At 39.9% G+C, this 16,145-nt stretch overlaps 1 protein-coding gene across 2 annotated transcripts in view; it reads left to right on the top strand.

Moving 5' to 3' along the window:
- Positions 1 to 16,145, top strand: part of NELL2 (neural EGFL like 2) — a 152,211-nt gene that overhangs the window by 101,510 nt on the left and 34,556 nt on the right. For both annotated transcript variants that reach the window (XM_064448215.1, XM_064448205.1), the window contains 2 exons: positions 8,210 to 8,332; positions 10,866 to 10,961. In XM_064448215.1, the coding sequence (XP_064304285.1) occupies positions 8,210 to 8,332; positions 10,866 to 10,961 (219 nt within the window). The remainder of the gene's footprint in view (positions 1 to 8,209; positions 8,333 to 10,865; positions 10,962 to 16,145) is intronic.

Genomic DNA, 16,145 nt, shown 5'->3' with positions numbered 1-16,145 from the left:
TTTGAAAACATCAGTTTATCATAAGTGCCTGGGAGGTTTCATGTACAATACAAGTTGGAATTTAAAAAGATTTACCTAGGAACAAATAATGCATCTAGCTAGATAGAAAAAAAAAATCAATCTATGGAAAAAGTCTAAATGATGAAATACCTTTTAAAAGATAGGAACCTTATTTTAAAATGTCAATGGTAAAAGAGACAAGATATTAAGAGATCAGTTTGAATTAAGGCAAGAAAGAAGTGGGTGACAAGGTCACAGACCTTATGTCTAGACTGAAATCTCTTAAGGTGGGATATTCAAAATCACTTTGCATTTGCATTACAGTCCTGCCATTTAAATCAGTGGGAGTTACAGATTTTCCTTTAGGGAAACAGTTAGGCCTATGCTAAGTGCTTTAGAAAATCCTTCCCTTAAAGTTTTTTGTTCAAGGAGGAGTATAGAAAATGGCAGACATGAAGGAAAGTGGAGACAAATTAAAGCTTATCTAACTTTAGCTGTCATACTAAATATTCTTCAGCATATTTCCTCTGCCTAACTGGTTGAAAAGTGTAAAAATTCACAGGATGTTACATGAAGTAACACTGATTAATATTCCAGTAGAAGCCTCCAGGAGAGGAGTGTATTTTGCAAAAATGTGTCTTGTTCCATGTAATCAGAAAACACAATTATAACACACATTTTGAAGATGATGAAACTTAGGTGGATTTAAGAAGGTTTAAATGATTTGCTCAAGAGCTGTGGAGGAAGATGGAGGGAGTCATGCTAGGCCTGTCTTGAAATATGTATTTTACCCATCAACTTGTCTGTTGTGGCTGAGACCAAGAATATCTTTGTCTTCCCTGAGTTCCGGGGGATCCTGGCATGGGCTTCTCAGTGTGCAGATACCACAGGAAGGGTGGACTGGTCAACATTCAACTCATGTGTTAGGCTTGTCAAGCTGAGTCCTGGGGGAGAGTACACCCTGCATAGAGCCATAAAATGCATTATTAGAGCTACGGAATTTGGGATTACTAGTGGACAATGCAAAGGGACTTACAGCTAGGAGTTATGTATTCCTTCATATGGTATACAGAGGAAAACCCAGAACAAGAATAACCAAAAAATAAAGAGATTTTGTGCAAAGAAAAAAGTCTTAAAGTCAAAGTAAGATGATAGAAAAAAAAGTATATGCCTCTTGCAGGCTTTGCTGTGTGAAAGTTTTCTTTAGATGAAAGTCAGTTGTGAAATAAAATATAAAACTGAAAATCTTCTTAGAATATGTTTTCAAAAACCTAGTGTTTACTAGAATTACAGTGTCCCATATTTTTGGAAGTTGCATTTGCCTCTAAATATGCAGTATTTCTCTAGGGTTTTTCTGGTCCAAGGATGTGTCTTGTGTTCTCCACAGTGGTAAAGAACCGGGCACATGTTAAAAGTTTTGGTTCTTCTAGAGAGAAAAAACTTCATGATTGGAAGCGGGAGGTATTTTAGGGATGGATTTAATCATCACATTCAGTTTCAGGATTTGTCTTTTTATAGTATAATAGATTTATAATATATTAATATAAAATTTTATTAAATTTATAGAATAAATTTATAATATATTAAATTAAACCAGTTCCAAAAATCCAGTTCACTCCATGCCTGTCTCGAGTCTCACCAGAGCTACAGCCACCTTGGAACTTTCTCCAAAGCCCTCCTAGCTTCACAAGCAGACGCAAGGAGAGTGGGTGTGTATTCTTAGTAATGCCATCACTTGATCAAGTATTTTTCAGCTGCTTTTAATCGTTCATCAATGATTACCATTAATATAAGTTCCCCATTATATCTTCCTGGTTGTATAACTATGATACAGTCCTGGATCTTTCTCATAATGGGTATGAAAAGGAACACTGGATTTTGGCTGTATCCCCAAGTGGATTTTCTTCATAAGGTTTCATTATAGTTTTCTTCTTTTTCATTTTTGTCATATTATAACCAAATATAGAATAAGTAAATAAGCTAATAGATAAAAGAGAGAAGTAGACATCTGGATGAGATGATGGCAGCTGTTGTCCCTGAAGAACAGCAATGGACTGAGTAATTACAGACAGAAACAGCATTTCAGAAAGCAGGATGGTCCCTGAACAGACCTTGAAAATAGAACATGCACATGCCAGAGCTATTTTTATTATCAACATAATTAAGATAAAAAAGTAGGAAAATTCTGGACATAAATCTACAGAAATTATTGTTTATTGCTGCACTGAGGAAAGAATTAGAAAACGAGGACCAAAAGCAGCATGGATCTGTGGGAGTGGATGAAGGTGAAAATCAATCAAGTAACAGGATTAGCAGTGAATAGACTAGTGTAGGGAGACCTGGCTTTTCATATCCCCAGCTTTGAACTGAGGACAGCTGCTGGTGGTCATTAATTAATGATTAAGGACTTCAGCATTAATTGAGGGTAAACTGTGTGATGGTAACTCTAGGCGTAATTAAAGCATGGGTTCCATTTTGCATTTGAATTAGGGAATATCTGTAGAGAAATAAATCAGGGCATACTTGAATTGGGGAATATAAATTTAAAAATTTAACATAACTATATGGAAAACATCGCATAATCATCAAGAAATGTACTGCATTTTCTCTTTGAAAATAGTGTGCATATACTGAGACTTTAAGTAACCCTGCCAATTTGAATTTAAGCTAGTTAATATGAAGTCTTAAAGAAATTAACCATCTGTCATTTCCCAAATGATCTTAATGGAATAAGTCTTCCAAACTACCTATATAATTACTACTGATTTTTGTCTTGTACATGAACTATATGAGGGGAAAAAAGCTTGTAATTAAGAAAAACTGTAAGTGGGCATTTAAGTGTGTCGGCTATTGATAATTCAAGTAACTCTTATCTGTTGTCACTGCTGTGACTGTTGTCACTGGCATGTCATATTGCCAGCTGGTCACCAAGGCTCTGTAGATCTATACCAAATCGATGGCAAGGAGACAGGGGGCCAAAAGTAATCTGAGTTCAAGAATTCAGAGGCGTTGACAGGAGAAAATACGTAATATATTGTCTTTATTTTGATTATTTTAATTTAATCCTGGTCCACAAGTTCCTCACTCAGTAATTAATATCTTTTGCATGGTGTTTCAAGACAACAATTGGAGGGGTGTATTTTATTTATATATTTGGGAACTTTTATGCACTTCTGTGCCTTAAGTGTGATCTCAGCTCTTCTTTTCCAGCGTTGGTAACGGGTGGTTCAGGAAAACTGCCAGCATAATGTTCTTTACCCATAAGTAAGTGATGCAACTCAGCCATCTTCCCTTTTTGCTGCTGGATTGGATTCTGTTTGTTATTTATTTTTTTTCCTAGGCATTTGCATAATTTGGACGTGTAAAGCAAATATTGGGAAGGCTTGTAGTCTGCAAGTAGGAAAAGCTTTACATATTTTTTTATTTTATTTTTAATCATGAAACACACAGCAGGAGGGATAGGGACTGATGTCGCATAAAGCTAGGAAAATAAAAGGAGGAGGAGGTGGTAGGGACACACCTCGTAGTCAGTATGTTAAATTTTGCTAAGCGCTGCAGGAATCTCTGCACAGATAATAAGCTTGATAAGAGAGATCCTCAGCTTTAATTGCACTGTCATACATCACAGGATCTAGTGGGTCTCTAGGATGTACTGGGAGTAGTACTAGGCTGCAATACTTCACCCACAACATCCTGAAGTAACAATATTTTTGTCAAGCAAACCATATGGAGTATTCTAGAGTACTATTTCAAAATGAACCAAAGTGAAATAAAGTACATCACCTTTACTGTGTGCATATAAATCATCTTTACTGTATGTGTATATATGTATGTACATATGTGCATACATATTTGCGTGACGTGTATACGTATTGGTGTGTGTATATAACCTGCTGCACACCCAGATGCTCATGAGTGAATTAATTGCATCGTGACAATTTTTTGCATCTCTAGGTAATCTGTGTCATAAGGACTATTTAATGGAGCATTCATAGGCACTTACTGTTGCTATTATTATTGTGGAGAAATAGCAAAGCTTAGAGTTAAAATTTTTCTTCTGTCTAGAAAGACCTCATTCCAGACATACCTTAGTCAATATAAATACTGTATTTAAACTTTGATTCTCACTCAGAACAGAAGTTATATGAATTTTAACACCATTGAGCATAGTGTCCTGAACAGTGCAAAACAGAATTTAGATATATTAGATAATAAAGCTTTAGAAGTAATCATTGAAACAAGTGCATTTGATCTTTATAGAATATGTTTATGCAAATTCAAGTGTGTTAATCATTAAAATATCTTTGCAAAAGTAATTTTTATTTCCTGGCTTCTGTAATACTGTTTTACCTGGCCTGTCCCCATCATCATTATGGTGTGCAGTGAAATAAATACAGGAGTTTTGTTAGATGTGTCACATGATTTCTAAAGATCCTTGAAAGAAATGGCCTCACTGTTGCTTCTTGCAGCATCAGAAATATATTTGGGCACTACTGAAATTTCTAAATAATGCAAATAATGTTGCTGTACTGGTTTTTGAATGTAAAAACCATATTAATGGTTGTCTTTAAATGGTCTTTTTATAAACTGCTTTTTTGGTTCTTTGCAATGCACAGTCCTGCCTGTTTCTACAGTTCCTGGTTTGATATTTAAGATTGCTGAACTCAGTCTCTGCAATGTCCTCCCTATTTAAGGTGACTTTCCAAGTGTTTGATTGAAAAAAGAAGCCAAAGCGATAAGCATGAATTAATGCAGAATTATCAGCAAAACACCACTCTTTTTATTACAAATAAGTATTTCTATCTTTAATAAAGCTGGACAGTCTGCCTTGGTTTTAATAGAGAATTCTGGAAGAAGCTGTTTCTGATGGTGTCTTTAAATTGGTGTGGATAGTGTGCCATGTGCTGGAAGAGTGAATGTAGTCGGTTGCTTTATTTACAGCATTTTTTCAGCGGTAGTTTAACCATTTGTAATCAGTCCATAAAAGAGACCGTCCTGAAGTATAGGCTGCCTGCTCAGTTAGGTGCCACTGTAAGAAGGAATATGAAGAAGTACTGTGTTTAAATGATTTTGAGCTTATTATTGAAGCTAAGCTCAGATGATATAGAGCAACAAATCTAGACAGATTGTTAAACATTCTGATTCTTTTTTTTTCTGACTTTTTCCACTCCTATAATTTTAAAATCTCTGCTCCTTTAATTGAATCACAAATTTTCTGCTTACTCTGAGACTTTCCTCCTAAAAAATGGCAGGTAAACTTCAATCCCAGAGTCGTTTATCATACCCATGAATTTTTAATGAGTCACTAATATTTGATTTAAATAAAAATAGACCTGAAGTTTGAGCAGATACCACAGAATTAGAAGCAATGGCTGTTTTGTTACAGTTTTGGTTACGTGCTGGACCCTCCTGCTGAATGAAATGGTAGCAAGCATCCCCCATGAACTTTCTTACAGGAGGAAACACTGAAGTTTCTTATGGCGGAAGTAGGAAACCAAGCATATTACCTTTGAATCCAAGCTCCCTTACTTAGCTGAGAGAAAGTTAATTTTATTGATACTGTAAGCTTCAAGAAGAATCTGTCTTAAAAGACTCAGTAGTTTTTCTTAGCCCAGAGAGTAAATGTTGGGAAGGCACACTCACGTGTGACAGTCAACTTTTTATATGAAGGACATGCATATTTACAAATGGTTTTAAAGGCTCCAGTACAGCAAGGTGGTGTTATAAATATGGTTAATACCTTGTTAACCTGGAATGCCAATAGCAAGTTAGCTTGGCATAGAGGCCGCAGCGCTTGCCCTGCCTGTGGGTGCCTCGATGGGCTTTCAGAGCAGCTCCAGCTACGCGCGTAGAGCCGTCCCTCTTAGTGTGACAGTCTGCAATCACCTGCTTTCCTCTAAGATACTCTTATCCATAGTAAAGAGCTGCTGTACGAGCCAGGGAGGCTTTTGCATTCCTAAGGCATGGGGTGGATCGCTACACTTCTTCACTAGGGATGATACTTCATTTGTCAAATTCAGTGGTTTGAGCTGAGTTTACCAGTGTGAGGTATCATTGTGTAGACCCTACTTCCTGAGATTCCAAGATAATGGCTTTGCAAGATATTTTGGCCTGCTGAGTGCATAATGTTTTGCATATTTCCATAGTTATTTTCATGTTGTATGTTATACAGAAGCTTTAAAAACGAATAATTATATATATTTAATATCTAACAGTGTACCATATTTAAATAATATCATAACAGTAACACAAACTAAGAAAGCCAGGATATTATTACAGTACAGATAGCACTTTTAACCTAATTTGCATGGACATTATTTTTCTTTTATGTTATGGACTTTTATGGATTTAGCATAAATACTGTTTCAGCCAGCATGAGAGATTTCATTATGTTAGGGGGTCGGAGTCAAACATTGTAACAGGATTTTAGAGGGGCTGGATCATTTGGTGAACAAGACCAGTTGGAGTTATTCATGATGAGAGCAAAGTAATTAAATCTGATGCTTCAGGGCAGAGGCCTACAGCCCATGCTTTGCCGTGTCCAGCAAGGTACTCAGCTCAGGAAGTGCTGGTGCCTCAGTGCTGAGGGTTGAGGAAAGCGTTGTTGGTGATATAAGACACACATAAGTCCTTGTTTAGAAGAGGGATATTAGGTTAGTGTTATTAAAAACCAAACAAATAACACTCAACAACAACAACAACAAACCCACCAGACAAAAAAAAAAAAGTCTAAAACTGGGTAGTGTTTAAAAGTGATTAGTTACATTGTGGTGAATTTTTTCCCCCTTTTAAACACGAGGTGCTTGCCATGACTAGAAGACAATTTACATCTACTGATGGACTAGACATGTGCCATTCTGCCAGTTTTATACTCCTACAGATTATGGACAGTATAGAAATAGCAAGTTGAACATTTCCACAGTGATTTGCAAATGTTAAGAAATCAATTTTCCTGACAACACTATGGGGTATGTGCAGGCTTCAGCTCTTCATTTATAAAGGGGAAGATTCAGAGCACTGTGACATTCCCAAAATTGGGGAAGAAAGAGCATCTGTTTCCAGATTTAAGACTTGTGTCAGATAGCCAGAACTGGCGTAAGCTGCACTGATAAAATTTGCTAAAACCTGGGCAGAATGATGGCTATGAAAACCTCACATGCAGGTTAGTCCATGTGTGCTGATTGAAATTAGGTGCCTTTATGTTCCCCGGACAGTTGGTTTTCATTAAATTAAAATTTCAGGGGTCTGCAATTATTTATGGATAGACGAATACTGTTGGTTTAAAGAAAACGCAAGGAATATTTCCAGAAGATGGAAACATTTCATTTTGATGCCTACAGACTAAGATACTGCATTTTGAAAATAGTAGAGCAGTCCATGTAGCATCTTGAAGTGATACTTCAGAGCATCTTATTTTGAAACTGCATTTTCAATTTCTTGAAAATCACAAATTAAAACATTAAAATGCTCTGTAACATGAACACTTATAGAATACTTTTTTGTTTCAGATTAATCAATGCATTGCAAGTTAACACAAAATCATATTGTACAGACTTTTAATTTATTCCCCAAAGGTTTATTTCCCAGTCTGTCTAAGTCTAGTCCCCAGACTGAGAAGTCTCGTCCATCACGCTCTAGTGTGAGGACACACAATGCTGAAAGTCCCTTGAACAGCAGGCAGACCTTCGTTTTTGGGTTACTTACTTCATCTAAATGAAGTGCTGCGTACGCACTGAAGGGAAGGAAAACACGGGCTATGTTTTGAAGTCCTGCCTTCTGCTAACCGTATCTTTCACAGTTTGGAGTGTGTGTCTCGCACCATGAGTCAGCTTTCTGAAGGAAACCCTACGAATCCCGCATAAAATAAACCTGCATGAATAAATTATACAGTAGAACTAGCATATGGATTTTCAGTGTGTTAGCCAGCTCTTTGGCAAATGTTTACAGGAACACTATAGCCCACATGGAAAGTATAATGATGGTGGCTCCCTGTTAATGAAACAGGAGTTATACTGCAGCACAGTTATCACATGCTAGTATGTGCTGAAAATATATACCCTGGCTATCCTATGGTTACATGTTCACATAGCCCTGTTGTCAGTAACTACTACCGTGTTTATCTTTTTTTTAATGTGGAAACCTATACAAAGCTTTTATTGTGTTGTGTTTTAAAAAATTGGGACCATCCCATTCTTGTTTCCCTTTTCAGAGCATGACGAATGTATAACAAACCAGCACAACTGTGATGAAAATGCACTCTGTTTCAACACTGTGGGAGGGCACAACTGTGTCTGCAAGCCAGGTTACACAGGAAATGGTACCATCTGCAAAGGTAAGCCACTGAAAACCCGGGGAATGGCACTCTTTGAACTGGATGAGATGCTTTGTCATAGCTGATGCAAATCTGTACATTTCATGTATCTTGAAGAAGACAGACGCTAGGCTAGGTATTTAGCTCCTGCACCTATAAGATCTTTATAGCCAGATATATACTGACTTTTCATTTGGCAGAGTTCACATAGTTTTGGGACGATGCATACATAAGTTAGTAGGCTCTAAAATTTTAAGTAATTGTGTTTCATTTTTGTCTCAAGTTAACAGTTTCTATACATGCTACACCATTCAAGAAAGCCCACAGTTAACCAGCAAAGTTACAGCTGTGAAAACATTGTCAGATCTACATTGTCCACGGTCAATCACTTGCTATATTGCTTGGATGAACTGAAAGTTGTTTGGTATGCTGTGTCTTTTTATTGTAAATGAGAAAAGCAATAGACATGCATGCACAAAAACTTCGCTACACATGAGGTGGTGCCTTGTTTCCTAACATTCTCATTCACTGGTAAACATAAGAAGTTATATTACTAGTCTTAGAAAGATGCTTTCCCAGACGTATAATGCTGCTTTTATTTCTGTTGCATTTCACATCAGAGGAGGTGATAATTGGTTCTTGGGCCCAAATCCTTGCAAGTCCTCAGGCTTTAATATAGAATTAAGAGGTTGCTTGAAAATAAAAGTAGCGTAGCTGTAGAGGAACTGGCACAGATGTAAGAAGTGGTCTAGCTGCAGCAGTAACATACCCAGTGTTCCTTGAAATTGTGCCTCAGTCCTCTTAATCTGTTAGGTGTCAGAATCTGAGAGGCCAGAGTTATCATTGGTGATATCCCATAGGTACATTCTGCTGCTGTGTATTATCAAGGATAACCAACCCAGATTTTCTTATAATTGCTAAGCCTGATAAAGATCTTAGCACTAGCTATTCCTTCACCTGAGTCACAGTATGATATTTCTAAATATTGCTAACATAAACGAGCTTTTCGTAAAACACAGCCACCTAGCCCACTTCCAGTCAAACACATGGGTAGAGGGAGAGATGTCAGCAAATGTGCCCTTTTATGCTGGGCTCCCTCCACTGGGGAATGGGAAAAAGTCTTAGCCTGAGGAGGGTCAAACCCAGAGCTACTTCTCTCAGAAGAGAGCTCTGTCTGCACAGCTCACTCCTGTGCTGTGCTTGGGAGTATTTTCCAAGCCTTCTGCTGGGGGTGTGTCAGCTTCCAAAAAGGTAATTGAGATTTCTTTGGATCAAAGAGAAGGTACATAACCCTAGAGCACTGTGTTTGGCTCTTCTGTTCCCTGAGTAAGAGCTCTGACTGCAGATCTGACATTTCAGAGAGCACCTGGCCCCACTGTGAAAGAAAAGTGCATTTCTCCTTCCCTCTGAGCCTGCATATCCCAATTTGAGAAATGCACTTCCCTGCAGCCCTGGCTGAGATGCCAGCATGCTTTAGAGAGACATGGATGTGCCTATTGTCCTCCTGGCTTTGGCAGCTTTTCATGCACTATGCTGCCAGCTGTGCTCCCGTGCACCGTGTCGTTCCACACTGGGAAGCTTAGATGTCTCACTCAGTGCCGGGGGTCTCACACCACAAGGCTGGAGCCTGAAAACTGAGATCTGGAAAGCTCAAATTGGTAACAGTTATGCTTTCTCTCAGATGAGCCTTAAGACCTCATCAGTGGTGCTTACACCAAGCAACTGCAAACCAAAGCCTGGCATCTCTGGTGGCTGGTTACAAGCGCAGGGCCAGACCAGTGCCCTGGAGCAACTTTTACGTTGGTGATAACCTTCATCTGCCTAATTTCACCTACAGTTTCTTCTGACCAGAGCATTTCTGATTCCATATTGCAGATACAATCAGAGCAATTAACAGCTGCCATGTTTTCTGTCAGAGCTGGTTGCGTTTCTGTGTCTGCAAAAGGGACTCTCTAATGCATACACATATTTGCAACTGTATCTGGAGAACGCTGCATCTAAATGTGTGAGCACAGCTTCTCAGATGGCAGCGTGCCAAAGAACAAACCCAGGGATCAACTTCAAACTGCAAATGGTAGAAGTTTTTAAGTTCTTCAGAACCCCTTGCGAAAAAATTTACTATTTTTATTGTTTCAATCTAATCGCTTCATCAAGGAATAAGGTAGCCAGACAATTTAGTGTTCAGTTTTGCCTATTATGCCCAGGCCTTTATTTGAGCAGCAAAGACCAGCACTGCCCTAGGAAGAGTCTGTTCCTGGGGAAGATGCTGCTTGTCACTGCTTCCCAGTGCATGCGAAGAAGCGCATACGTGAGCTCTTGTCTTCAGACGATTTACTCTAATCTCCTTCTGTATCTTGTCAGCCCATCTGGCCAGTGAGGCAGGGGGGCTATAAACCATCCCTTCGTGACCTCTGTCTTTCAGAGAAGGCAGCCTCTGCGCTCCATGCTGCAGGGACGGAGTTTTCTGCCAGCAGCCTGTGGCCACCTTCGTGGTTTCTGAGTGTAGTTATGTTAATTCTTTCTTAACCTTATATTGTGATTTTGCATTTTGCAGCCTTTTGCAAAGACGGGTGTAGGAACGGAGGAGCCTGTATTGCTTCCAATGTGTGTGCCTGCCCACAAGGCTTCACTGGGCCCAGCTGTGAAACTGGTAAGATTATAATTGAATTTACAATGAAAGTAATCCAAAGAGGATGTTTGAGGTAATCCAAGAATAAAGGATTATTTAAGTGTGTGCCCTGAAAGAGGAAGCTGCTACTAAAACATGACTCGCTTTTCTTATATGCCTCCCAAGCGAATATATTACAGCCGTTCTAATTAGAAGCACATGGACTGCAAAAATGAGAACATGAATTAAGACATCTTGGGTTTTGATGTTTCATAATTAATAAGATTATTATAGACTTGCTTTTCACCTCAAATGGCCTTTCATATCTCCTATAAATGGCAGATAATCTGACATCTAGAAATAAATTCTAATAATTGATTACTTCTGTGCTGTAAATGTGTGACTGGCTCCGTAGCCCAGGGAAGGCCCTGGCAACCTTATTTGAAGACTTCTGATTAACTCAGTGTTCTGACTCAGTGTTAAGGTAGGTTTCGGTGTTCCTACTGCTTTTACCTCCTTTCACAGGCATTCCTTTCTCTTCCTGCTACCCCTGAGGGATAGCATTGCCACAAAGCCTTGTTTTAGGACTTTATTTTTTAAGTCTTGAATCTAGTCGAATTACATTGCCCAGCAGAGTACGTAGAATGTTAACACTTAGCATCTCAAGTGCCTGTAAATAATTTCTCAAAGTTCAAATGAATAGTTTCAGCACCTTTATTTATTGCAGCATTTTTAAATGCATTCTAACCATACATGCCTCCAGGAGGTAAAGGGAGAAAGCTCACTTAGATTAATTGGCTTCAGTATGCCTAATAAAAGGGCAGTCTGCCACCGATGATTGACTATTGTTGCTGTTCTATATTGCCTTCAATAAATCTTCCAAACAGAGGAAAGGAGGACATTTGAGCAAGTATTGTTTTCATCTGACTTGTAAACATGTCCAGTTTAATGAAAAACACAGACTGATCTGAATTCTGTATTATCTGGTCCATTTGAGAGGTGAGAAATATGATTGTTTTCATTCTTCTGCATTTGAGCGGATATTACCACAGTGCACAAGAGGGATGCTATGTGAAAGGCAGTATCCTGATTGTTCATCTATTTCTAGAAAAATGTCAAAAGAGCAAGTTTTCAAGTATTCCTCACTGTTTCACAGACTGCAGATGATGTGGTACAGCATATCAGGGTCTCTTCAGTGTAACAGTGTTGTCTTTTTGCTTGGAACAGTCTGCATGCCAAGATAATTCTCAAGTATTAAAACAGTTACTTTGTTTTACTAACATTTGTCTTATATGCTCCTTGCAGCATTCTGCTGTTACCAACTAAATATAACGTGTATAGTTTCAAGGCCCACATTCATCTTTTCCAGCTTTATACTCCTATCTGAAGTGTGCGACTAGAAGCGTATTTGCTTTAGTCTCCTTGAATAGTCAATATTAATAGCTACTATCAAAGAGAGATCTTACTGGCTTTTCTGAATTGCCCCTGGAAGTCCTGTCCCTGCTCCCTTTAGAGGAGAAGCCAGGGACACTCTGTTTGCCATTCAGAAAGTTCAGGCACCTTAAGCTAACTTAGCTTAAGTTAACTTAAGTGCATTCAGCCCCAAATGTCCTTTGAAAGCAGCCAGACTACTGGCCTAACTGCCCATTCTTCCTGCCCTTCAGGAGCAGTGTAGGAGCGCAGGCAGAGACTTAGACCAGATCTGAATGCCTTCCTGAATATCTGCTCTCAAATATTTAACATAAGGTTAGTATGGTAGTTTTCACCTGATACCTCAGAGCTAGTGATACTGTTTTTTAGGATTTGGAGCCAGTTTGCCAGCCCAAAACCAGTTTCATAGGTCAGTTTTGCAAGGAGAGGCCTGTCTGTCCTGGTGGACCTCCACTGGACAACACATTTTTTCTTACTGTTGAAATAAGTAATGCTAGAGATCAGCCACAGGGGTACAGGTCTGGTCACCTCATTTGGATATTAATGTGGAAGAATAGGACTGTAATCTGCTTGCACATGGCTTTGAAACATACGGTCTGGAATACTGTCAGAGTGGCAAATGGAAGAGCTATCCTGTCAATAAAGAGCAAAAGCTGGTTCATTCTGAGACTGCATTGTCAGAAAAATGGTGCTGTATACAGCCATAAATGAACACCTGTGCTTCACACAGTACATATTCACTCCCAGTGAATGCAGCAGTTTCCTGAAGGTACTTCTCGTTAGGCTCAAAGTGATTCAAGACATTCATACTACAAATAATTCATGCGGGAAGCTTCCCTTTTTGAACAGTCACTTTATATCAAAGGTGATGTAATCTTTTCTAGGCAGACATCTTTAATTGTGATCGCATACAAGGGAGGAGGAGGACTGATGTAAAGATGCCAAATCTATTTTTAAATCACTTTACTTATTTCTGTTTATGCTATGTATATTTAAAAACTGCTTATTGAAGAATCTTGGCATTTTAACTTAAAATAAAACATATAGTTATACAGAAATTGTCAACAGCTGCTGAACCTATGAATTAATTAACAGGAGATTGAATCCACATCCCAGCAATACAGAAGAGAAATACAATGAGCAGTTTTTACTGTTTCCTTCTGTAAAAGGTGGTTTAATAGCTCTGTTTAAATAATTTCTCAGAATCATAGAAAGGATGAGGTTGGAAGGGACCTCTGGAGGTCATCTTGTCTAATCCCGCTCCTCAGAGCAGGGTCAAATAAAGCTGGTTTCTCAGGACTGCTCCCAGTTGGATTTGGAGTGTTTTCAGGGTTGGAGACTCCACAAGCTCTCTGGGCAGGCAATTCCAGTGTTCAGTCACTCTCACAGTAAAAAAATAATAAAATTTTTGTTACATTCAAATGCAATTTCCCATCCCCCTAGTCCCTTTCCTGGGCATGACTGAGAAGTGTCTCGCTTTCCCCAACACTGTCAGCTATTTATACACATTGCTAAGAAGCCCCTCAGCCTTTTCGTTTCCAGGCCAGACCTCTCCACTCTCTCAGCCTCTCCAGATGCTCTGGTCCATTAATCATCTTCACAGCACTGCACTGGATTTGCTCCATGTCTCTCTTGTACTGGGCAGCCCAGCACCAGACCCAGCACCCCAGATGTGATCTCAGCATCATGAAATAGAGGGGAAGGATCACATTCCTTGACCTGCTGGCAATGCTCTTCCTAATGCAGCCCAGGATGCTGTTGGCCTTCTTTGATGCAAGGGCACATTGCTGGCTCATGTTCAACTTGGTGTCCACCAGGACCTCCAGATCCTTTTCTGCAAAGCTGCTTTCCCACTGGCCAGTCCCCAACCTGTACTGGTGCCTGGGGTTGTTCCTTAATGACTGTAGGACTTGGCAGTTCCCTCTGAACTTGATGATGTTCCTGCTGGCCCATTTCTCCAGGCTGTTGAGGTCCCTCTGTATGGCAGCCCAACTACCTAGTGTAACAACCCTGTCTCCAGATTTTGTATCATTTGCAAAAGTGCTGAGGGTGTACCCTGCCTTATTGTCCAGATGTTAAACAGTACTGGCCCAGTACCCAATATTTACCCAGGCGTACACTGCTAAGTGACTTCCTCCAGCTGGACATTGTACGGCTGATCACAGCCTTCTAAGCCCAGCTGTTCAGCAAGTTTTCAACCCACCTTACTGTCCATTTATTTAGCCTGCACTTTTTAGCTTGCCTTAGGATGTTATGAGAGCATCAAAAGCCTTACTTAAGTCAGGATAAACAACATCCACTGCTCTCCTCCCATTCACCAACCTAGTCATCTTATTTTAGAAGGCTGTCAGGTTGGTCAGGCATGATTTCCTCTTCCTAAATCAATGCTGACTATTCCCAGTCACCTTCTTGTCCTTAATATGTTTGCAGTGGTATTCAGGAGGATACCATCAGCTTCCCAGGAATGGAAGTGAGGCTGACTGATCTGTAGTTCCCTGGATCCCTGCCCTTCTCAAAGACAGGGGGGACATTTGCTTTCTTCCAGTTCTCAGGAGCTTCTCAGTCACCATGGCCTTTCAAAGATAATTGAGATTGGCCTTGCAATGACATCAGCCAGATGCCTCAGTAGTCCTGGGTGCATCCCATCAGGTGGGATCCACCTGTGTTTTTTCCAATGTATTTAGATATTGATCATCCTCAACCAATGGTAAATTTTTCTTGCCCCAGACTTTCCCACTGGTCTTGGCAACCTGTGACTCCTGAAGGCAAATCTTACTAGTAAAGAACATGGTGAAGAAGGCATTTAGTACCGCACCGTTTTCCATGTTCTTTCCAAACCCCATCTCTGCACACTTGATCAGTGTCTCTGTATTCCTCCCAGAGCCTGAAAGGGATGATCCTGTCCATGTTAGGTCCCTCCTATGGAGCCAGGCTTATGTAGAACAGGCCATTGGTCAAGAACAAGCATAAACCGGAGCTGAAATAGCTGGGATTGTTGGTGTCCAGAGCACACCCCTAAACTTTTGATGAGGCTGTCTGCTGTTTCCTTAGTGCCTGTGTTGGCTGGGGAGATGTACTCTTCCTCCTGATGAGACTAACAGCTCCTCCAAGCCTTCCAAAGGGGCAGGGAGGAGCAGAGGCAGTGACCGATAGGGCACCGCTGAGAAGGAAGCAGACAGCCTGCTTCTGATGGAAGAGGTCAGAAGTCTTCTGATAAAATTATCCTAAGATTGAAACATGGTTTCAGGGCAAAACCATTCAGCCAGAACTCAGAGTGGCTTTCCTAGTTCTGGTGGATTAGCACCAGAAGCTTACTTGTGGTTACAGGCACAGCTATAACTCTTTTCACCTGCTGGCTGCCATGGAAAGGCTGTGTTGGATTCCTAAATGCGGTGCAGCTTTTGCAAAGAGAAGTGAAGCGCTGTGTAATTAAGTGCTGTAGTGGGATTCGTAAAATTTTTTGCTTCCAAATGGGTGCTTCTGGTTTGTCAGTGGGAGCCCTGTCTCTCTTGGAAACATAAGGAGAATCAACTAATACTTCTAGTCAGGTATTCCCATAAGAAGAGGTATTCACTGTGGAGAGCCTTGCAGCTAACAGAGCTATTGCAATGCCTTAGAATGATCTGTCAGAAGCCTTTTAGATGAATCATGGCCTGTGCCCTGTGGAAAAGATCAGTGGAATGAGGAAGCATATAAGAATCATGTGCAGATATTTCAACCCCCACCACTTCTTTTTAATTGGTAATAGAACATAAAGATGAGACATGCGAGAACTCCCGTTTCTCTTCCCAAAGG

Source organism: Phalacrocorax carbo, chromosome 1, assembly GCF_963921805.1.
Source record: "Phalacrocorax carbo chromosome 1, bPhaCar2.1, whole genome shotgun sequence".
Classification (NCBI taxonomy): Eukaryota; Metazoa; Chordata; class Aves; order Suliformes; family Phalacrocoracidae; genus Phalacrocorax; species Phalacrocorax carbo.
Note: the sequence above shows the minus strand (reverse complement) of the source record. Positions and strands in the feature narration are given on the sequence as shown.